At 39.5% G+C, this 24,163-nt stretch overlaps 1 protein-coding gene across 3 annotated transcripts in view; it reads left to right on the top strand.

Annotated features, from left to right (window-relative positions):
- The window catches only part of cntfr (ciliary neurotrophic factor receptor), a 282,491-nt gene that overhangs the window by 100,639 nt on the left and 157,689 nt on the right, over positions 1 to 24,163 (top strand). For 2 of the 3 annotated variants that reach the window (XM_084746326.1, XM_084746325.1), the window contains one exon: positions 11,077 to 11,158. In XM_084746326.1, the coding sequence (XP_084602452.1) occupies positions 11,077 to 11,158 (82 nt within the window). Of the gene's footprint in view, positions 1 to 10,752; positions 11,159 to 24,163 lie in introns of those variants that run through there. The other variant, XM_084746324.1, reaches the window with a different exon arrangement.

Here is a 24,163-nt window from a genome sequence, read left to right as displayed (position 1 = left end):
ACTTGACAAGGCAAGCAGTTTGAAACTACCTTCTTTAAATAAGATGATCAGTGGATTAATAATCAAAAGACACATTTGTAATGAAAAGGATCATTTATTGCAGCCATAACCATATTTGCTTGTTATTTCATATCAGACTATTGACACATGTATGGCTGCAATTAACAATAATTTTTATCATCTATTATCCAGCATTCCATTATTTTTCAATTGATTGTTTGGTCTGTACAAGCTCACCGTGGCGTCCTCAAATGTATCGTTCTCTCCCAGAGATATTCAGTTTACTGTAGTAGTGGAAACCAAATATTCGCATTTAGGAAGCTGGAATTAGAAAGCTTTCAGTTTTTTCTTTTTAAAAATGGTGAGATAGTTGACAACTAATCGATTAATTGTTGCAGTTCTACGTACGTACTGCAGCAACAACACGTGGTAGCAACAAATACTTATAAATGTTACTTGTATTTAGCAATATCTATATGACATCTGACTGGAGGTCAGTTGTATTGAATTAGGGAACAGTAGGGCAGCGACTTTGTATGTTTCATCCACTGTGGGCACGGCCACAGCTCTGGTTCTGATTAACTCCCTGTAAAAACACCTCTGTTCAGAACATCACAGCCCGTACATCACACTCTCCGTCATACACACACACACACACACACACACACACACACACACACGCTGTGCAGCTCCTGGAGGCTCCCTGTTCACAAAGGGGAGTCTACACCCATCATTCAAAGCCTTATAGGCCGTAAGAATGCTGACACACACACCACGCTCAAGCACACGCAGACACACACATACGTAGACACACAAAGTGCTCTGTTTGCTTAGCTTTGATACACTTATAGAGTTCAGAGGTGAGAGGGCTGGAGGTAACACTGTGTTTTTCCAGAGCTTTCTAACCACCTAAATCTGCTGCTACACACAAGGAGGTCCAGATGGCTGGGTGGAGACAAAAACAGTCACACACACACACACACACACACACACACACACACACACACACACACACACACACACACACACACACACACACACACACACACACATATAGACACAAAGTCATGCTCAGATGAAAAAAACCCAACACGATGAGCACTTACACATGCACATCAGATCTGTTACCTGGCATGAGCATGATGAGGCTCAATGATCTTTCAGGTTTCAGGTTGTGTTGCTGCTGCTTATTCACATACAGTCAGGTTAATGACACAGTGTTAATAATAATTAACACTAAAGGCTTTAATGCTAATTAAATTAGAAAAATTACTACTAGAGCTGCTACAGTTGAAATTGCTAATTAATCACCAACAATTCTGCTAAACAGTTAATAGTTTTGAGTCATTTTCTAAGAAAAACAAGTCAAAATTCTCAGTTTTCAGCAAATTTGGGGGATTTAGGGAGACAGTGATTGACATTTCTACCATTTTTTGACATTTTATAGACCAAACAACTAATCGATCAATCAACAAAACAATCACAGATTAATTTACAATAAAATTAATCATTAGTTGCAGTCCTAAATATGACACATAGATATTTAGAGAGAGTATCCACCCAGGATGATCTCATGAGATGTGTGTTTAGGCACAAACTAACACAGGTTTGATACCAGCACCACTGCAGGAGCAGCACTGCTGTAGGATACATGATACATATTAGCTGACGTGTTCAGGTCCTCTAAATCTCAGCCAGCTGAGAGCGGTCACATGTGATCAATGGCTGAATTTATCACTCAGAGCCAAGTGCCGTCATCCTCACGCACATGCATGGGGGTGCGTGTTTATATGCGTGCTTGTGTGTGTTCATGGGCACGACCCCTGCTACCTCTTGAGTCACGATTGACGCTGTCTTTAGCGAGCAATTATAGCCAGAACGACTGTGAAAAAGGTCACAGCCGTCCAGCTATCAACACTCCGCGCCAAATGCCAACTGTGCACATCAGTGGGTGCTAGTGTGTATGTCTGTGTGCGTGTGTGTGCTGTTACCCAAAATGCCAGCAGACACACTATCAGGCTGGACTCTACTCCCTCCCGCCCCCACCCCACACCTCAGCGCTTGTGGGTAATCTGCAGCAATCCTGCATGATTGATGAGAGAATTAGTGTTGCCAAGCATAGCAAAGCATTATGGGAATGAGGAAGTTGTATTATTGGATAGGGAGCACGACATTAAAGGTTACAGTGGCAACAGTTATTTGTGATTATGTGTTTGTGTACGCGCTTAAACGTGTGTGTTTGGTCAAAAAGGATCATCTGCAGGACAGTTATTGATGGATGAGGTGCCATAAATCCATTTCTCCTGTTATTATGGCCATCAGGGTCACAGGCACAGTCAAGTCATTAACATTTGAGCTAATGAATGCTCAAATCCTATGTGGATAAACACCTGTCAGTTAGTTTGGAGTCACTGCTGGGGCTTAGATAAAAGTTAATTCTGTCCTTAAGCATTATAGGATAAGATTTCTCTGGATGTTTGACTCTTACTGAGTAAAACTTGATACTGAAACCAGACATTTCACTTTTCATCATGAGAGTAAGAATGAAGAAACTCCTTGCTTGCTGACACTTTTTGTCTTTAGAAAAAAGGAACTTGAGACTATCACTATTTCTTTGCAATTTTTCTTGTTCTTTACAACATCACCAACTTTTGGAGGAACTTGAGTTTCACAGTATGAATCTTCGGGTGCCAAAATGTCGTTTTTTGCAACCTGCATTAAATTCAAAAAGTATAATTTTTGGTTTTATTCTGCTTCTGCTGCTGTTGTTTTGTTGTGTTTTTATTGATACTTATCGATACTGTTACAACTTATTACTACTAGCGCCCAATTGATACATGACTTGTAGGGCCGATGCTGATAACAATATTTAGAATTAAAAAATATGCAGTACCAATATATAGGCAGATATTGCAATGATCCCGCAAATTTTGTTATCAAACATTTGTGGTAAAGATTTGTAATGTAGGCAGGATATTTTACAGTTGAGTAAACTGTAAAATATCTGAGTAAACTTTACCACCCAAAATGACACCATGATACTGAAATAGTAAACTTTCACTGTTATATTTAATAATTATAGAGAACTATGAATAAAATAAAAAAAAAGCAAATTGAACAAAATACATACACAGGCATGTACTAAACCTGAATTAAGAAAAGTGATCAAATATGCATAAAATGCTGCCCAGAAAACTAAAAATATCAGACAACATATACGCCGATGTCGATATAGTTGTGATAGCCCAATACCGATCAATAGGTATATCTGTCTGGCTCTAATCAATATTTATTGATCCTCATATTGCTGCAAAGAGCCCTTTGAATCAAATTCCAACCAACTGTGGTTGATATGGCCAGTTCAGAAAAATAAAATTGGAATGGATTGGATCTGATTGGAACTGTTTGCTATAATTTGGTGCAAAAATGAAAAGCCTTAACTGTTATTTAAGTAGACCTTTTGGTAGAAATAACAAGTTGAAGTGTTTCCTGAGTTATTGTATTTGGCTGCATTTTCATTCAATATAGTAAAGTAAAGCCACACTTTTGAATGCTTTGCTCTGTCAGCTGTTTGTGTAGCATCACATAAATACAGATAGCAGTATCGTTTGTCCATGAGCTCATTGACCAGTCAGTAATCAGTACTGGTTAGTGCAGATTTTCAATATCCATAACAGTCACTTAATTTCTCTTGTACTTATGCAGAGGTAGTGCTGTGGGAGTTTCTCTTATGTTATACCACAAACTTTTATTTCCTGCAGCTATCTAAGGACCACAAATGACTATTTTTCAATTAAAAATTGTGGGCAGTAGATATTAGGCTTTGTCCTCACCTGGTGAAGTTTTCACTGTGAGCTGAAAAGAAAAACCGCTCGTCTACTTTGACTTGGAAAAAACATTGCTTGTGTATCATTGCCCCAAGGTAGGACAAACGTGTCAAAAGTAAGTCAGTTAGTGAGTTCATTGAGTGGTGCACAGAAGAGGGGTCTTATTTCTGCAATGAGGATCCTTTTGATGTTCAAGTGTACCCCCTGGACAGGATGCCTTACCTCAGAGTTTCAAGGTTTTACTTTTCATGATGATGAAATTAAAATATTCTCCCTGAAAATATCTGGAGCTATTCACCCTTTCTCCTTGTCCTAGGCAAGTTTTTTCTGGCGCTTCTCCATCATTTGCGACTTCATGATTCTGTGTTCCTTTTAAAAAAAACTTGGATTTAAAGGGAGTACTCCTTTAGGACGCTCTACGTTTTAGCTCCAGGAGGAGTCTTGTGTGGCTGCCTGCTTGTTTTGTTCTCTCCCTGGCTGCTATATGAGGCACTCTTTCCTGTTTATGTGCACAGCTATTCCTCCAGATGGTGAGTTGTGCTGCTGTGAGTCAGTATATAAAGCAAGCAGGCAGAGAAAGGTGTGATTTTACAGACTTTTTAACATGATCCATGGTGCCAGACACGCTGGTTTCAGCATCTTAAAAACAGGCGACCTCCAATTACATCCCAGCAGGATAATGCACCACTGTCTCAGCATCATATACACTTTAATTGCCTTTACGATCCATAAATCACGATTCTGTGCTTACCCTAAAGGGATCACTAAATAAGATAAAAGTTAAATAACTTGTTTTGATTTTATGCTCCAAACATTTTCTCAGAGCAGGTGTCATTTTTCTTACATGATGGATATCTCATTTTGAAAAGCAGTTTCCTGCTGATGGCCTGATGAACAGCCATTCAAGTCATCTATTGTTAGCTTCTCCTGTACATTTGATAGCTGTGGTTGATGTTCCTGAGGGCTGTAAATTCTTCTCTTGCTATTAACCAGTGAGCTCATTTACTACCCAGGAGGATGCTTCTCTTTATTTTATCTGCAGACACATTTGTAATGAACTATTTTATTTCTGACAGCTTGCTCGGGGAGGGGGGGGCGGGGGGGGCGGGGGGGGGGGGGGGTTGGCTGTTTTGTTTTTGTGAGAAAGAGACAGAGAGAATAAAAGTGCAGGCGTATGTAGGCTATTGGTTGCATAATTAATTCAGTTTAGTCAATGGTTTTAGTGAATGTCCCATAACAAACTAGAAGAGTGCAGTCAGAGTGCAGATTCCCATCAGGCAACAGATATTGAAGCACCTACTGCAATGTCACCACAGCTGCCACATGCAACCAGCAGAGATTTGCAAAGTTCTGCTAACGTTAACATGACCCCCTCATACATTGTCCTTAGCTGAAACAAGATTTCAAATTGAAGCAGTTGCTGATCTCTTGTGGCCCCTAGCAGCTGGTTAAAGGGAGTGAGAAGTCAGCTGTCAGGGGTCATACAAAACAAAGCAGTCAAAAAAAAACAAAAAAAAAAAAACTACTTGGCAGTTGTATGTCTCCACCCACCAGTCAAGTTACAGTTTACGTACATGTCTGTCCAGACTCATATAATGTATGTAATTAAGACTTCAATGGAATTTAATATGGAACTTACTTTGAAGGAATTTATCAAAAGTGTATTTTTTGGCAAAATACTACTACTGCTACTTCTACTAAAGATATTACTATACATGTGTGATTCCAGTGAGAAATATGCAGTTTGCACTCAGAGAATATTTTTAGAGAAACAGTACAGAGGAATGATAGAGAGCTTTATGCAACATTAGTGACACTGACCTTTGACCTTTTGGATATAAAGTGGCATCATCTTATGTGTCATTTAGTCATAATTAGCCAATGAATTCTTGAATTATGGCCAAAAATGTGTTAAGTGAGGTCCCCATGACCTCGATCTTTGACCACCACAATCTAATCAGTTTATCCTTGAGTCAAAGTGGACACTTGTACAGAGTATGAAGAAATTCCCTCTGACTGTTCCTGAGATATTGTATTCACAAGAATGGGATGGGCATGAGGTCACAGTGACCCTTGACCCCCCAAAATTTAATCATTTCGTCCTCAAGTCCAGGTGGTCATTTGTACCAAGTTTGAAGAAATTCCCTCCACTCATTCTTGAGATACTGCATTTACACAAACGGGATGACTTGAAATGAAATGACTTGCTTCTGTCCAGGACTCTTGTTGTCATGGAGCCATAAATAAATGTTCTTCAAAAACTTTAGCATACATTCAGAAATGTGCACAAAGAAAATAAGGCTGATCGGTCCAGCAGTATGCCAGATTGCCTCCGTATGAGATGCAGGTCCGTTGATCACTCATGCTCATGTGCAGGCGATTGAATAAAGGGGTGTGGGAAGGCACACTGAAACTTACTGATCAACACATATGATTGTTTGTGGACAGAAAGTTGTTATTTCAAGGAACAAACCTCCCTAGTTTTCCATTACAGGGTGTTCTCTCAGGCCATTTGACCAACCAGTGTACCTGTGTGATTTTCAATGTTTCACATTGTGAGAGGAAAAAAGACCAAAGAAAGAGAGTATGGATGTGCATTTCTTTAAGAGAAGGATGCCTTCTATCTTCACACAAACACACACACACACCGGCACGCCTAGTGTATTTCCCTCTTGGCTTTCCAATTTAAATGCAAATGTTCCCAAATCGGACTCCACAAAGACGCAGAGGCAAAATCATTTGACGCAGCGATGAATTATATATTTTAATTAAGCAGCCAAAAGAATCACGCCTATTCAGCCCTTTCCCCTCCAATAAGAAATGAATAAATAAATATGGAAGAAGGGAAGAAGAAGAAGAGGAGAATAAATGGGAGGGTCAGGGGAGGGATGGATGGATAAAGGGAGGAGGGTTTGTATTGAGTTTGTGTGATTGCAGCGCTAACCGCCCGTGGGCTGTCATTATGTGAGCGATCTGAAGCTGTCAGATTTCAAAACTGTATTGTTTGCTGATAGACGGGCTAAATACCCCCACAGTTTCGAGCATGCACACATACACACACCAGAACGTTTGCACCCAGAGAGAATCTCAAATGCATGCGAACACACACACACCATTTGGATTTTGATGGGCAAACCGGCACTTGAAGAGCAGAGATGGGGATTGTGATGCTCTGACAAGGGATGCAATTTTAATTTCACCCCCTGTCACTCTCCTCCATATCTGCTCAGATGAAATACATATGAGCTGCCAATCACTCACACACACAAATAGACACAGGCACGCTCACACACAAACACACACAATCTGTCTCTCAATCATATGCATGCATGCAAACATTCAGTTACTATTTTTGTCTTTTGAAGTCACAGGTGCACACTCACAAGACCCATCTTTTAATCTATTGAAAACTCAAATACAGTTTTCAATCTCTCTACCCTTTTTAGGCAGCAGTTCTTGTATACCAGAAGTTCAGATCAAGGCATAGATGCCCCACGGGCCATCAAGCCCTTAAATTTGGTGGCCCAGATGTAAACTTATGTAAGAACAATATAGACAAGGCAGTTTAAAGCAACTTCCTTAAATGTGATACATCCATTGTGATGTGGTGTTTCCTGGAGTTCTTGTTTTCAAAAAGCAACTTGACTTCTTGGCTAGTTGAGGAAACTGTCAGTAGCCCAGATATAGTATTAACTAGCCAACATTGAGTAGTGTTGTAATGTTGAACTCTGGAGTGTTTGTTCAACACTGTGATGGCGAAGGCTGACAGTATGGGGATAAAACTTACCTGGTGAGGAGAGAATAACTAAACTAAATATGTCTTCTGAGTTTGTCACAACACAGAAAAACATATTAACCATCCTGGCAAATTTGAATAATTAAAAAAAAAAAAATCATCAAATATACAAAATAATGTCTCAAAATCAAGAAAAAATCCTCTGAAACACTGGGGATGTGTCCACTCGGCTGTGTCAGTGTCAAATACCACCACAACCTGAAACATGGACACTCCATCGAGCAGCTTTGTTGGACTTGTACAGAACCAGGGGACTGTGACATATCAACTCACTGGAGAATCACCTATGAATCTGCAACAGGATGGTATTCTTTTTTCAAGTGTTTAGAAGAAAAACTCTGAATTGCCTTCACACAGACTTTAAGTCCTTGAAATGCCTTTATTAAGGTAATATGACACAGGTCAGCTGTTTGACAAAATGCATGTTTGAATAAATTTGAATGAAGCAAAATCTGTACATTAAGCCAAAACAGCTCAACCCTAGTGTGTGACTACACACAGTTTAAAATCTCAGCTGTAAAAAGACGATCAGATGCTCCAAGTAAACACTCAGACGTAATAAACCTGGGAAGAGATGCTGAAAAACAGAGGATTAAAATGATTGTGTTGGTGGCATTTTTCTTTAGTTCACATCAGAAATAGTATGCTTTTAAGATTTATTTTTTTTAACCAAAAATATATCCTCAATATCTAGTGTAAGTGAAATAAAAAAATCCGAAGAATATAATAAGCGTGGTAAAATTACAAAATAAGCTGTAAAGTAGAATACAAACTAATTAGCTTCTCTAAATTACTAACCACTGTCATCTACATTTATTGTTCTAGGACTTCTGTGCATTTGCAGGGAATCAGAACATACTGTAACGTGGCAGCGAAGGAAACCAGTGTGACATTGACAAAGTATTTTGCATGCAGACAAATTACTTAAGTGCTATTATGTTAATGATTTCTAATGAGAATGACCTTCTAATTACTTTGTGTCGCTCTGATTAAAAAAAAAAAAAATGTTATTTGAAAACCCCAGAATTCGTTAATCATTGAATAAAATGTGAAAAAAAAGTTTCTTAGATCTTTACTGTAATGAGCTGCAGTGTCAAAGCCTGTCTTTTTTAAACAAACTCCATTAGTTTGGTCGTTCATGAAAACATTTCCTCATATGTTTAATGTCTTTGACTGTTTTATTGCCTTTTGACATTTCAGTCGAACTGTAAAAGCTTTTTCATGTTCTTGAAAATCACTCAGCACTGCTTACAGATGTTTCTTTCTATCTGAGATGCTCCAACATGCTGTTGTGGTGTTCATGGTCAGTGTTAACAAAGAGAGACAGTGGGAGAGAAGGATATAACATGAAGGGGGGAAATGTAGATATGTACTGAAGAGAGTGAGGAAGACTGAGAATGAAATGGTGAAAGAAGTTAAAGTGTAGTAGTGAGTAGAAGAAAGTAAGTGAAAAACATAGCTGAAGCTAAACAAAGACCAAGAAGGTAATGGGAGATGACAGTGGTTTGTGACAGCTGGAGTCTTGCATCAGAAGAACAAGGAAATTCACTTTCCTTTCTTTGCCTCTACTTACAGCGCTCACTCTGTTCCCCACACGCAGACACACACACACCTTACACACCGCAAGTCTCAGCAGCAAGCAGACCTTTAGAAAACCTCCGCCTGTAAGGGAGCCAACTACCTCAGAGCCAACAGAGGAGAGGAGACGAAGGAGAAAGCCCAGAGAGGGAAGACGAGGTGCAGGGAGAGAGAAGAGAAAAGAGAGAGGTCACGTTTTAATGGGAGGATCTGGGTTCAAGCCCCGGGCTTGGCAGGCAGTTCAAGCGTCCTTGAACACGACGGTGAATCCCTATGAGCTCCAGTGGTGTAGTTATGTTGGAGCTGACCTCGACCCCTGACCTTTCACCCCCTCGTTGAAGCAAGAAAGCACAAAGGCAGTTTCTCAACAGGGATCATTTCTAAAGCTGACTAATTAGCACATAGCTTTTGTGTTTAAATTGCACAAAAGCAGAAATGTAAAAACTTTCATGAGGGAACTATTTATTGGTGGACAAAAGCCAGGCACCATGCTTGTTGTCAACGTGACTAGGAGACAGTATGGAAACCTCTTCTTTAGTGCAGAGGTTCCCAATTTTGGGGGTCCCAGTTTTTTTTTCAAGGATCCCATCAGTAGATGCACATGAGACCATGGACCCCCCAATCTGAGAGAAGTCTATTGTAGAAGCCTTTCTGAGTAATTTGTTATTTAATTTTCAGGTTTGAAGATAATAAAAAAGTAATCATAGTCAATTAATCATCAAACTCAGATCACTGTGAATTATAGTCAGTAAACACAACCAACCAAATTTCTTTCCATGGTGTGCCAAATTAAAAAAAAAATACTATTAGTTAAAATATTGTACTGTATTCCTCCTCCTTCTGGGGAGCCCCTACATCCCACTCAAAGAGGTCCTTAGATCCCAGTTTGAAAACCACTATAGGCTGAGAAGCTACACAATCCCGATTGGTCCTTTTTTCTTACATTTCTGTTCATTTACAGGTTTCTTGATATTTTGAGAAATGTGTCAACTCACTTTCTTGCCAATAGTTAAATGAAATTGCTACCACTCTCATGTCTGTATGCTAAATATGAAGCTTACTGCTGGTTGCTGGGCAACAGTCGCATCAATCTTCTTATCTTGGCAAGAAAGTGAAATAAAGACTTATTTTTTAATTTCTTTATTTTCTTGAACACAGCGCTCAGATTTCTGTATATCAGTCAGTCTCTGACAAAGAGTAAGATGTTGAACTTTTCCCTTTAAAAATCAAAAGCAATACACATTTAAAGAGGCAGACAATAAAGAAAAAAGGAGCAGTGGACTGAGAGATGAACAACCTGAGGAGACAAAAGCATGAAAGTTTGACAAAAAAGAGCACGTTTACCCGCCTCCATTTTTTTCTCCATCATACCTCGCCTTCTCTAAACAATAAGGTGACAAGATGCCCATGAAGTATTGTTGTTTTACATGAAAGCTGTGTGTTTGTTTATGGTGTGCTATACCTTTAAGAGCTGCTGGCCATAGCCCATCCCAGAGAGGATGGACCCATTAGGCTGATGAACAGAAAGAAAGAGAAAGAGAGGAGAGGGACATAAAGACAGGGAAAGGTTATACAGGCAAAAGGATAACAACAGTGAGAGAAGTAAAAAAAAAAAAGGACTGCCATTTAAGAAAAAGGGAGTTTGACGAGTAAGAAGGAAACAGAGAGAAAAGGCCACCCAAGGAACCATAATAGTGAGAGGAGAATCCAGAGAGAGGACAGGAAGCAGCTATCTCTCCATCTCTTCCATGGTGTTGTAGGCGTCTATGGGTCTGTCAGTCAATCAGGACGACAGGCGGACACGCACTCACTCGCCGGCTCTCTCGTCTCCTGCACGCGCTCACGCCCATGACTTTGCTGTGTGTGTGTCTACAGATGGCAAACCTTGTGACATCGTTGTGCTGTGTAGTTCTGGCCGCGGTGGTGGTAGCCTACGCTCAGAGACGCAGTCAGCTTGGTGAGTATGCATTTTATCCTCTTCTTCTTCATCACACTGCCTGTACCTCTTCTGTGCTGAGGCCTACCGTGTCTCTCCTAGTTTTCTGCTCAAACCCTAGTGTTCTCCGTTCTCAGAAAGTAAATGCTGTTTGACTCTCTCAACTTTCCTGTACTCCGCTGCCCTTCTTTGCTCTTTTCTAATGTATTATTTCTGCCCTCCTGTCCTCTAGTCTTGTAGCACTTCTCTATGTGGTGCTACTGATGCTTCACTATGTTGAACTCCACTCTTTTCAACCTCTCTCAACTCTGTTCTACTCCACTTAAATACTTTCACCTCTCTTGTGCTCAAGTTGTCTTCTTTTACAATGATTTTATAATATATAGCTGTCATAGGGAACTACATTCACAAAGCATCTTCCCTCTGAGCACAGATATGATTTTAAGCTGCTTGAGATGTTGTAAAAAAAATCCTGTGTTCGTTTTATCTTTTACTTTTGTTTTTTTTTTTGTGGTTTAGTTGAACAAAAAAGCTGACAGAAATCAAAATTTCAAGGCAGCTAATTTCAATAGATTTTTGAGCCCAACTCAAACTCTTCAAGGATCAATATGTCGCAATTGGGCGTGCAAAAATGAGTACAGAAGTTTGATGTCCTATTTAACGTATGCTCTATGGATGACGCAAGTTGCTCCTGCCCTGCGTCGTCCCCAGACATGGGGAAGCTCAGGCAGGCTGAAGGAGCACTGCAGGAACGCCGCAGGAACACAAAACAAACACGGCGTCATAAATTGACAATAACAAGCAATGACAGATCCTACACTATACGATGATCATCAGTTTGTAACTGTCAGATATCTATCAGTGTAAAGTTAAGCCTGTTATCCTGAAAACAAAAGCCAGTTGCTCCAAAAATACACACTCTGGAGTTCAGTACCTGCCTTACTGCTGCCAGACTCCGTTAACATATTTTCAGTTTTACTGTTATAAACATCTGCTCCTTCTAATTGATTCATTTAAAATTTATTATGACTCATAAACAGGTACTAATTCACTAGTTAATTTGATGAACATTCTGGGTTAATTTTAACTCTAACTAATGTGAAACGGATAAACAAAAAGTTATTCCAGCCTGGAATGGAAATTTCAATAGATAACATGGAGACTGAAGCGTTCAGAGAAGCAAGTATTTCAACTTAAAACGTTCCCTAAATCTCTGATGACATATCTTGGTCATTTTATGATTTATTACAGTTAACGCCATCGATATATTTAAGTTCTGAAAAGTTTTACCATCTAATAATTTTTTGTTGAGATATTTTACTTCTCTTCTTCAGATAACCTTGAATCTTGAAACTAATTGAAGTGGAATAATTACAAATCAGGCTAAAAGCTCGCTGTGACTGCGAGCAGTTTTTGAAATACAGAATTTTTGTGCTTCTAATACTCAAAGATTCAAGAAGAAAAGATAATTATGATGACAAAATATTATACGTCAGCAAAACTTTGTTTAGTTGGTTTCAGAACATTGAGTTTGATTCAAAACTTAAATCTATGCAGTCGCCTTGAAGTTATGAGTTTTCTGTCTCTCTCTTTCCCGCTCTCTCTCTCTCTTATTTTTTTATTTTTACAGTGTAGCATTTCTGGATGTTTGGTGCAATTTTGCTGTGTGTCATTTGGGCTAGTGTGAGCGCCAGTGGCTGGTTCCTCGCTGTGAGGTCAAAAGGTGTTGCACAGAAATGGAAATGTACCTGTGAGAAAGCTTAGCTGGAATTCATTCTCCCAAACTCACAAACAGGGAAACAATAGCTGACCAAATCAGCTCGTCATCCCTCGCAGTGTGGCGCTAATATTTTGGCCACATTACCAAGGTTACCTCCATAACAAATAAGGGTTCAACAAAGAAGCCAGTCAGGTCGACTGGTGATCATGAGCATGTTTTAAATGATTTGTGTACTGAGTGAGGAAAGGAAAAAGCTGAAAAGACCCTACATAATGCGGTGACTGCTCTTCCGAGAGTTCACACACGATGCATGACCATAAATTAGACCATGTGTGTAAATGCTCTGTGTGTATGTGTGTGTGTGTGTGTGTGTGTGTGTGTGTGTGTGTGTGTGTGTGTGTGTGTGTGTGTGTGTGTGTGTGTGTGTGTGTGTGTGTGTGTGTGTTGGTTTAACAGGGGAGTCAATTTGTCACTTGACTTTTAGTGAAGAATGGCCTTCGCTTATTAGCCAATGAATTTGGTCTGTTTAAGTCAGCTGACCCAAAGAAAGAGTCTAAGGAAGTCAATAAGTCCCCAGTGACGCACATCACTGTGTCACGAGGGTCAGACACACACACACACACACACACACACACACACACACACACAGAGTAGAAATGTCTAGGAAATAGGAATGTTGTCTTTGGGGTTTAGAAAAGGTAAGTGAAAGAGGGAAATAAAAAGACCGGTAGAAACTGAGAAAACAGAGAAATGACAGAAAGCAAACGGAAAACAGACTGAGATTGAGAATAAAAGTCAGGCGGAATAACAATTGATGTTTGATGGGAAAATGTGCAGGATAAAGCCCTGAAAAAAATGACAGCTGTGTCCCAAAGAATTCTGTAAAGTAAAAGAGAGTTTTTCACCGACCACACATAAACACTGTCTTGTATTAATAATTGTGAAAACTATTTTACATGAATACCGAAGCAGCTACTAGAGGATCTGCCATCCCTTATTTTATTTTGATACAACTTATTTATTTAAAAAACAGATAATAGACCTTATTCATGGCAGCAATATTGATATGTAATAGTATGGTAAACACAGGTAATTATGGTACCATTCCATTTAGTGTGGTAGAGCCTTTCGAGTGAGCCAGTATTCACAGTAGAAGTGCTCTGAGTCTCAAGTTTTAGTCTCAAGCAAGTCCCGAGTCTCTGTGGTAAGAATAAGGCAAGTCAAGTCCCTGCTATAACACAGACGAGTCAAATCAAGGTCAAGCAAGCTACTAGTTGAGTCATCTGAAATTCTGACTATCCCTCCCAGTCACTCCCAAAACTGTTGCAGCATGCCGTCTTATAAATCTAATAATTAACATTTTGTGGCAGTCAATAACAAGCCTGCTACATGAACAACGATAGAGAGTGAGGTTGCGAGAGTTGAACACAGGAGCAAGATTCATCAAGATGCCTCACTGCTGCTGGTTTCTTCTCCTATAAACACACAAAGCAAAATCAAACATAACTTAAACTTAATGTTTAAAACTTAAAAGCAAACATTTTACCAGCCAATAAGTTAGCTAAAAAGTCACATTTACGCACCTGTTTTTGTGGGTTTTGTAGTGACGAATGAAGCTGGATGTTGTTGCTGATATAGTAGTGATCACGTCACTGTGGACCTTAGATACTGCTGGTGTATTTTTATTAACGTCATCAACGACATAATCCTTGAATCCAAATTTTATTGTTTCAGCTCCCTTCGGTTCCAACAACCTGACACAGAAGGAAAAAACATACAGACTTCGCTGTTTATATCTACAAGATTTTTTTTCTCAGTGTAAGATTAAGTTTTATTGTACTGATCAGTCATTATCCATTTTCATTTTTTGTGCTGTATAGAAAAGCAGACAGGAAGAATGGTAGAGAGGACAGTCAAAGTAAAGAGAGGAAGAAGGTGAAAGGGGGAACACTCGAGGGAATGGGAGATATGGATAGAGGGAGGAATGAATAACATTAAGAGAAGAAAGAGAGCTGTCAGTTCTGTCTTTGTGTGCATGCCTGTGTGCGTCTTGTGTGTGTGTCTGTAGTGTAGCTGTCACTGTCTATCACTTGCCTTTGTTTTATGTGCTACATAGAATCAGCTGCCACATGCACAAATGCACACCTATACACACTTAAAAATACTGACACAAAAATGCCTCAAGACATCATAACACATGTGCATAACCACAGAACAGCACTAGTATTATCGGTATGTGCATTTGCAGCCAAAATCTTATGCATACGCACACATTATGTGCACAGTCTTATACTCACACAGACACATACAGTATATACATCTGTCTGTCTTGGAAGGAGCCTTGTTTCTCTGACAAATTGCCAGCCAGTGTGATTGACAGGATTCCCTGGGGTATGCCCCAGTTGGAAGAGAGCGTGTAACACAGACTCAGACACGCATACACACACAGAGCAATGTATGCACGCACACACACACACACACACACACACACACACACGTACACAGTCAGACCTAACAAGAGAGTTCATCTCTCTTCTCTCCCTCTGTACTGACTCAATTTGTACCAAATGCATATACAGAGGAAGGCACACTGTCTTTGTGTGTGTGTGTTTGTGAGTGTGTGTGTGTGTGTGTGTGTGTGTGTGTGTGTGTGTGTGTGTGTGTGTGTGTGTGTGAGACATGGAGTGTAGGCCTATAGGAAATCCATCTGAGATTTCATAATTAATGACAGCAGTGCATTGGCAAACAAAGACAATGAAAAACACTAGTAGAAAACATCCACAGACAAATAGATACAAGCCTCTCATACACAGAAGTCAATGTCGTCTGAAAGGGGGAGGGATGGGACGTGAAAGAGAGACAGGCAGGGAATGAGAAAGGGTGGAGCAAGATGAGGACGAGAGACGGATCAGCAAACAAGGAACGAGCTCATTCAAAAAGTAGAGAACATAAACAAATCTGTAAAATAGCATGTGAGTGTGTTAGTGTTGATTAAGACCAGGAAAGCTGTCGTTATCCTTTTATGTCAAGTAAATGTTGGACATGTTACATTTTTTCATTCAAATATTCACTTAAAGGATGAGTGTGTATGATTCGATGGAGTAACAGGCCACGTCTGTTTGTCCATTCTGAACTACTGGTGATACAACATGGCTGCCTCCATGGAAGAGGATCCACGCCCTCTGTAGGTGGTTACACACTAATGAAAACATACTTATGAATTATATTATATTCATTTTCTTCCATATTCTGCCAATAAACCCCCCTAAATCTTACACACTGGACCTTTACAGATACTTAAACTAAAAGCCAACCATTATAATTCTGGATTCAGGAGTAATACAGATAAGATTATCCTATCAGTAGAAGATTTACAAGAATTTATTGCAGCTGTACTCTTTGCCAAAGCAACATGTAAACATAAGGCTCAGGAAAAAACAAAAAAAACCCCCAAAAAACTCTTCAACAAATTAGACTCTTGTACTGAAACAGAGTTTGTTTTTCCTTTAAAATCAGAATACAAGCAGTTTTCATTGACAAATGTTACTACATTTCATCGAAAGTGTATTTACACTAGTATTGCATCATTCCTTCAGCAACAAGACTTTTCCCTTGAATAGAAAACTTTTTTTTCTGATTCTGAGGAAAGTTCATTGGATGTGCCATTTCAATTCAGCTTTTGTGATGCGATTCATGTTGATTTAAATTAAAAAAAACTCTCAGATGGAAGCCCTAGCAACGGAAATGACAGTCCCTTAATGAAACATCAGTCGAAACAACAGAGGAAAAAGAAAAATAATTGAAAGCTATAAACCCGCAGAGAGAAAAGGAGTGACTCACAGGTCATGCCAATTAAGCTTCCTTGAATGTGAATTTGATTTTTGATTGCCAGTGAGAAATAGATGATGAGATGGTTAGAGTGGGATGGGAAAGATATCGGGTGGGTGGAAAAGACACAAGACAGATATGGGGAAAGACACAAGAGAATACAGAACAGATGACAGATGAAGCGACAAGAGAGTGCGAGCGTGGGAGACGCAGAGCCAGAGAGGGGCAAAGCTGATAACAGCTCTTCAGTTTATTTTATGGAATATTACTTATACACACATACATAATCCGTGTTACCTGTATGAAAAAGTAAAGCATTGTTTTTGCCTAAAGAATAGACAACAATACTAACATGACCACCAGTACAAACAAAAAGCAAAAGTGCAACTTTCAACGTTAATTTCCTGGAATATTTACAAGTTTTAGCATCTGTGTTAAGTGCGAAGTATTTCTCAACTGTCCAAGATGCTGAATGTCAAGTACCAGACGTGTTGTGTTGCTCTCCTCACCCTGACCTCTGAACCTCCCTGTGGTTAAGGAGGAGGAGAGAAAAAAAATCCTTTCCAGGATCAATAACATAATTTTTATTCATTAGGATTAGATTGCAACGCCAGCAGAACAAAAGTTCATGAAGAATACAGCATGTTTTTAATGCAAGCCCATAGGCAGTATAGTCTCATGGTGACGAGGTGAGCGACATCAGTGTTTGCTAGTTGTCCATCCTTGAGCAACAAAGATAAGCACCTTATTTGACACTATGTTGTCAAATCTATGTTGTGCTTTTAACTGTTTTCAACATTATGCTCGCTCTTTTGCAAAACATTTTAATAGCCTTTTACTAACTTCACAGAAACTACTGCTGTAACACAGCACTGCTTTTATAGCTTGTATAAACTGTAATTAGAATTAGAATTTAAATTATGAAAAAAGTTATATGTAACGAAAGGTTAAATGCATACATTAGCAATCGTAAATCTTATACCTGTGCCCAAGGCAATGATAAAAACACTATAAAAAACACTATAAAACTACTTTCAAGTGGTCTAGAGGGCACCCACATTTTTAAACATCTACCTTTGATGGTAGGTTATAAATTCCACATCAATCACCATCCATGTATATCTATCCATCCTGCATCTGTTCAGAAGGTGCATCCAGTGCAGCGCCTCAGGCTTGTGAAACCCAGATCAAACTAGGTAGTGCTGATCAAATGTGGATCACTGCATTGTTAGTACATTTTCTATTTCTTGCCAAAAATGTTTTCAGAAACGTATTTTAGTGTACTGTTTAGCTGTGAAATGAGAAAGATGTTAACCAGGCGACCAGCATTACATGACATCCTAAGCACAGCTACATCACCTGTTTCGTTGCTCTGATTGGTTCAAGGTCCATCCAGTTGTGCCTGGAGGCATTTTGGCCTGCACATGTTGACCCCTTTGGAAATCGAAGATGAACTGCAAGTTCCCAGACTAATGCCAGGCTAGGGTAACACATATAGACAACAAAACACATTAGAATGCTAACAAGTGCACTTGGTTCATATAAACCAAGACCCAACCTGGAACTTGTTAAAGTTATATTCATTTAACGTGTGTCCTCACAAGTTCCTCTATCGCTGCAGACCTTTGGGCTCTGTTTCAATAGCTGATATCTGCTGAGTGGATCTTCTATCAACACTGATCATGTGGTATTTCTTGTTTTTGGAATTTGTTTCTGTGGCACATTTATGGTTGCTCTTTTCAACCACTGTGACTTATTAATTGATGGCTTGTTACATCGCTGCCCGTGTTGATTTTGTCTGTGTTTTTGCATTTACTGTAGTTATAATTAGGTCTATTTTAAACCAGTTCAAATTACTGGGGGTCGGGGGTTTTGGGGGATACTCGATTCTTGGATGCATCACATTGCAGATGTTGACGTCGATTCTGAATCGATTCATAAATGTCAAAAATCGATTTTATAAATGTCAATTAACATGAAGTTGATGGAGCAAAAAGGGTGGAACTCATCTGCAAGGGCAGCGCAGCACCCAGACAGTCAACAGCACACACACACGAGAGTTATCATCAGTTGACTGAGAGATGTACTTCATCTTCTCAAAAGACAGCGGTTATAATCACGTTTTGATTTAATGACTGAATAGTTGAATTTGCAAGACAAACGTGCATTTGGCTGAATGTGAGCAGCTGCAGATACATACAATCCAACCAGCACCCCCTGGCTTAAAAGTTAAAAAATTTTGATGCATCGAAAATAGTTTCATCATCAAATAGCAGCCCTTTGAATCGAGATTCCCACCAGAGTTTCTGGCTGTCCTCAGGTCTCTTTTGGATCAGGTCTTTCTGCATGGTTTGGTTTCTTGCTGGTTTTCCAGAGGTCTGTTTCGAATCAGATTCAAGACCTCTAAAGTACATTTGCACTCACATTCAACTGAATACTGTAAAATCTGGCAACCAAGCAATTCCCACAAGATAAGTGCATCATTTAGTGTTTTCCTGACTGACTAACCATCTAATAGGTATGTGGACTATGCAAAAGAAGAATCCCTGTTTATGGTTTGTATTCATACATAGACAGTTAAAAACTGTATTTTCCAATCAAAGAAAACACATTACTCATAGCTGCTCTGGATGTCTCTGTTTCTTCCAGATTATTCTAGTCCAGCGGTGATACAATCACTCACGTTACATACAAAATGAATCCTCTCATGCTCTGAGAACCCGAAGATTGATCACATTCATGGCCAAAACGAGCCTTATTTTCTTTTGCTATTTGTCTTAATCTCTTTTTGTCTCTCTCCGCATCTTTAATAGTCTCTGTCTGTTTTCCCCGATTCCCCCTTCATCCTTCTCTCTGTGTGCTTCTCTCTCTCTTGTTTTAATCCTGAGATGTAGCAGAAAGTCCTAACCAAAGCAATACAATGTCATTAATAGGGTGCCTTACACCGTAAATACTAAGAGCGTGCTCAAGAAGAATACCTATGAGCAGAGTACAAGAGCATCCAGTCGCCTAGGAGAACATAAATGAAGACATATTAATAAAGAAAATTAAACACGGAATGAGGAAAACATTTTTTACTTTGAGTTTGTTCATATTTTGTTTTTATATGATGGCAACAGTACATCTGCTCCTCCTGCCAGTGTCTCTCCTACTTTGTGTGTTTGTGTGTGTGTTTGTGTGTGTGTGTGTGTGTGTGTGTGTGTGTGTGTGTGTGTGTGTGTGTGTGAGAGAGAGAGAGAGAGAGAGAGAGAGAGAGAGAGAGAGAGAGAGAGAGAGAGAGAGAGAGGGAGAGGGAGAGGGAGAGGGAGAGGGAGAGGGAGAGGGAGAGGGAGAGAGAGAGAGAGAGAGAGAGAGAATGTGGTGACATCATGCTGTTGACTGAGAGAGCATGTTATTTATGGGAGTCCATATCCTGATTGAGAGACAAACATTTCCACTCATAATCATTCCCTTCATCTCCATCTCTCCCTTCCTCTATGCCTCTCTATTTCCCCTCCCTCCTCCTCTCTTGCTCCTTTTCTACTTTGTCCTCTTCCTCCACTTCACTGTCCACGCCATCCACCACACTTGTCAGCCTCTCAGTTTTCCTTCGTATCTGCCTTCTTTCTCTTCTTCCCCCCGTCTCTAATGTTTTAACTTAGTAATTACTTCCGCTCTCTGGATCTTTTTCCCCTCTTCAATTCATTCCTGCCTCCCTCTCCTCCTCTCCCATCTCTCAATCCATCACCCGAGTGGTCAACAGCAGATTTATCGCCTGTGACATCATTTCACTACGTCACTAAACGTTTCTGTGTTTCGTCTCTGCCCTTCGCCGAGCTTCTTTACCTCACAACCATTCCATCTAATTACTCCGAACACGCGGAGTGAGAGGGGGAAGAGAGACAGAGATCAGGAAATGGGACAGCAGAATGAAAAAGGGAGCGAATGAGAGACAGCGGGGAGAGTAGGAGGTTAACTCTCACACTAATTCCATGGTATTACAGCTGTCAAAGCTGTATTTATTTCTTGAGCATTCGACACGTGCTGCTGTGACTTTTCCAACACGCCGGGGCGTATGCTTTGCTATATTGTAGCCGCATTTATCCACACCCTCGTGAATAGATCATGTTAAACATTCAAATTAAATTAATACTTGCGATTTCGTGAACTCGTCCCACAGCCACCGCCCCCATCATGCTTGACAGCCAAGTCTAATCTGATTCATATACATGTGCAGATGCACATATACATGGATGTAGCATTAACAGCTAGAACATGGCAAAAGCCTGAGCAGTAGTAGCACCAGCAATGGAGCCTGACTGACACTTTCTGCAGAATACATAATGCAATATATAGAATATTTTACACATACCCAAACTTTCTGCAGTGATCCTTCAAATGTGGTTATCAGACACATTTACACATTTCTTTGTTTGTTTGTTTTTTTTTCAATTATATAACAATTTACATAAAATACATATGAAAAACTTGTCTTATTAATATTTCAATATTTTATTCAATCATAAACCTGAAAAATAGCCACATGAAGCACATTAGAATAATGATAATTGTGGCATATTTTAAAATTTGTCTAATTTCCACCCTATTTAATAGAAAATACTGGACCTCAAATCAAAAGGAGCTGTGATGCATGTTAATTTAATAACTAATTACTGTACACTGTTCACTGAACTGAAAAATCAGGATTTTGACTGAAAACCTAAATTGGTTATGACAGAGTTATTTCATCACTGGAGTCATATGCAGGTAAGATGATCACTGACAGTGTATTTTTGCGTCAGTGTGAGCTACAGAAAATAGTTTTTCTTGTTTTTTCTGGCTACAGACATTAATTACAGATAATCTGTAATGTAATTCTTATTTCTGTCTCATACATGGCTGATAAAGTGAACAGACAGTACATATACTACCATTAGATGATATGTGGTGTAACTTTAATAGCAGTATTGCAGACATCACTTTTAACATGGGGGTGATGAAGAAACCTTTACTAAGTCTAATTTATATGATTTCTACTAACAGAAACATGTTCAACGTGTTGATAGTCCTCATATACCGTGTTTGGATGCTGACAGAAAGTAAACAGGATGATGCAGCTGCTGCAGTTGCAGGAGGAGGACAGGTTGCTTGATGCGTCACTTCCAGCACTCATGCGGAGCATGTTAGTCCTGCTGTGATACGTCACGTCCAGTTTGTGGAGCTAAAGACAGCCAAACTGTTGCAGCTCTGTCTACAATACTCCCACATTTTTGATGATTGCGGCGAAGCTATCTCTCTTGCAGCCTGTTCTCCGGGTGAATCTATGCTCTGAACGGCCACAGCAGTTCATAATGACGCATCGATGCATGATAAATGCCAATCAATGTATCAATTGTCGTAATTGATGATCGCATCACCCCAGCCCTAATGTAAATGTATGATGTCATGTAGGGGTAGAAAGTCACCACTGTAACTGCAGATACTTCCTTGTTGTAATTACAGTATGGTTCTTTTTTGTATACTCATGTGGTACTTTAAGTAGTGTAAGTAAGTGTAAGTAGCAGTTACAAATGCAAAGAATTGCAAAGAAGCCCACCAATCTACAATTTTCATTTAGGTTTGGTGTTCTAGTGATTTTCATAACAACACATAAGAAATGCAACAAAAGGGTTACATAGAGCCATTACATGAAAATGTACAATTACAAGGGTTAATCATTCATAATTCTATAATAGGATAAGACAAAGTCATTACATTTTAATGACACACAATGAGAGATGTTGGACCACAAAGTTTCCCCCTAACAGAATTCACAACATCCTGGCCAAACAAAATGTTCCTCTGATGAAAGCACTTGAAATATCAGCTGCTGTTTGTGATTTGTGTAACTCTGCACTTTCAGAAGTACAAAAGACAAATCTAGACAACTGAATGTGTTCAATTATTCATGTGATTTAACCACTCTCTGATGTGTCATCAGAGAAAACAGACAGCTGCTGTAAATAAGTAAATAAGCACAAAGATTGATGCCTGTGTGAAGGGTGTCAGTTCGTATGTCTCATATGTGAAAGCCATGTATGTGTCGGCAGGGAACCTTGATCACACTCATTATCCTGAGTAGCACTCAGTGTAATCAGTGTTCCCTGTTTGGCACGCTGATTGTATTAAATTCAAGATGGAGCTCAACCGATTGATTGACTGACTGGATTGGCAGATGGATTACAGTCAGACTGACTGGATGACTGGCAGGGAGGAGAAGAAAAGTAATGCTAATCCAATTCAGTCATCGCTTTGAAATGCAAGGAAAAAAGGAAGGCATGGCCTTTTTTGTCAGAAAGAAGAAGGGAAAAACAAAGAGGATGCACAAACCTGCCAAAATATCCCAAAAATCCCTTTTATAAAACACAAAATAAAGTCAGATGGTCAAAGTCAAATGTGAAATAGTGTAAACACATTTTTGACACATAATGTTTAAACTTTTGACCTTTATTTTAAAGTGTAATCACACTAAATTATGGGAACCAATGCAACCCCAAAACACTTAATATTTACCCTTGATTGGCTTGTTGATTCACCAGCTGACTGGCTGATGAGATGGTTGGCTGGCTTGATGGATGACACACTATTTAGTCAACCGATTGGCTGATGAATTCTTGTTGGTTAACAGTATTGCATCCCTTCTGGAGGACCTGCAGGCGGGCAGATTGAAGACTGAGTGACTACTTGGCTGACTGAGTGCCCGTCTGATTGCAGAGACACCGAGAAGATACAGCAGCTGATAGAGTGGTTGATTGACACTGATATGAAGGTTATGTTGTTGCCTTTCGATTGGCCAGCTAGATTACGGTACTGGATGTGTGACTGAAAAGGGCTTGGACTTGGCCGTGTGAAAGAGGTATTTTGTGGAGTGGAAAAAAAAGGATGGTAATTTATTTCTATGTAAGTGCTAATGTAATACGCTGTAAGTGGCATGGAGATGGAGAAGAGGAAGAGGATGTTGCAATAGTAGAGAGAGAAAGAGAAGCTGTGTCTAATAGTTTGCGAGTTTGTGTGTATATGGATTGGTATATGTGCTAGACCAGGGCCTTCAATAAGTTGTAACAGAGTGCTGTGGCAAGAAAGTCGTGTGAAATGTTTTGTTGTTCATCATAAATAAACACAAACACACATCTACCTTTTTTTTGAGACCAAGGTCATGATCAGGAATCAGTGTGCTTTGTTGTTCTGCTGATACTGGGTTTTTCAGGCCAAGATTTTAGGGAGTTTTTAATAATTATAAATGACTACAAATACAGACAAATAGAGCAAAATGTATGCATACATTAAACCTGAATAAAGAAAAAAGGATCAAGTCATCATGAAAACCTGAGATAAAATCGTGTTATTGTGCAACATGAACCTGGCAGCGCATCGTCAGTAACCTCTGCACCAGAAATATAGTCAGAAAAATAGCCAGTGAATGAGCAGAGAGAGTAACGTGGTAATTTCAAAATAAAACT

The sequence above is a fragment of the Lutjanus erythropterus genome, chromosome 20, assembly GCF_056507025.1.
Source record: "Lutjanus erythropterus isolate fLutEry1 chromosome 20, fLutEry1.hap2, whole genome shotgun sequence".
Classification (NCBI taxonomy): domain Eukaryota; kingdom Metazoa; phylum Chordata; class Actinopteri; order Lutjaniformes; family Lutjanidae; genus Lutjanus; species Lutjanus erythropterus.
This window is presented reverse-complemented; position numbering and strand designations above follow the sequence as displayed.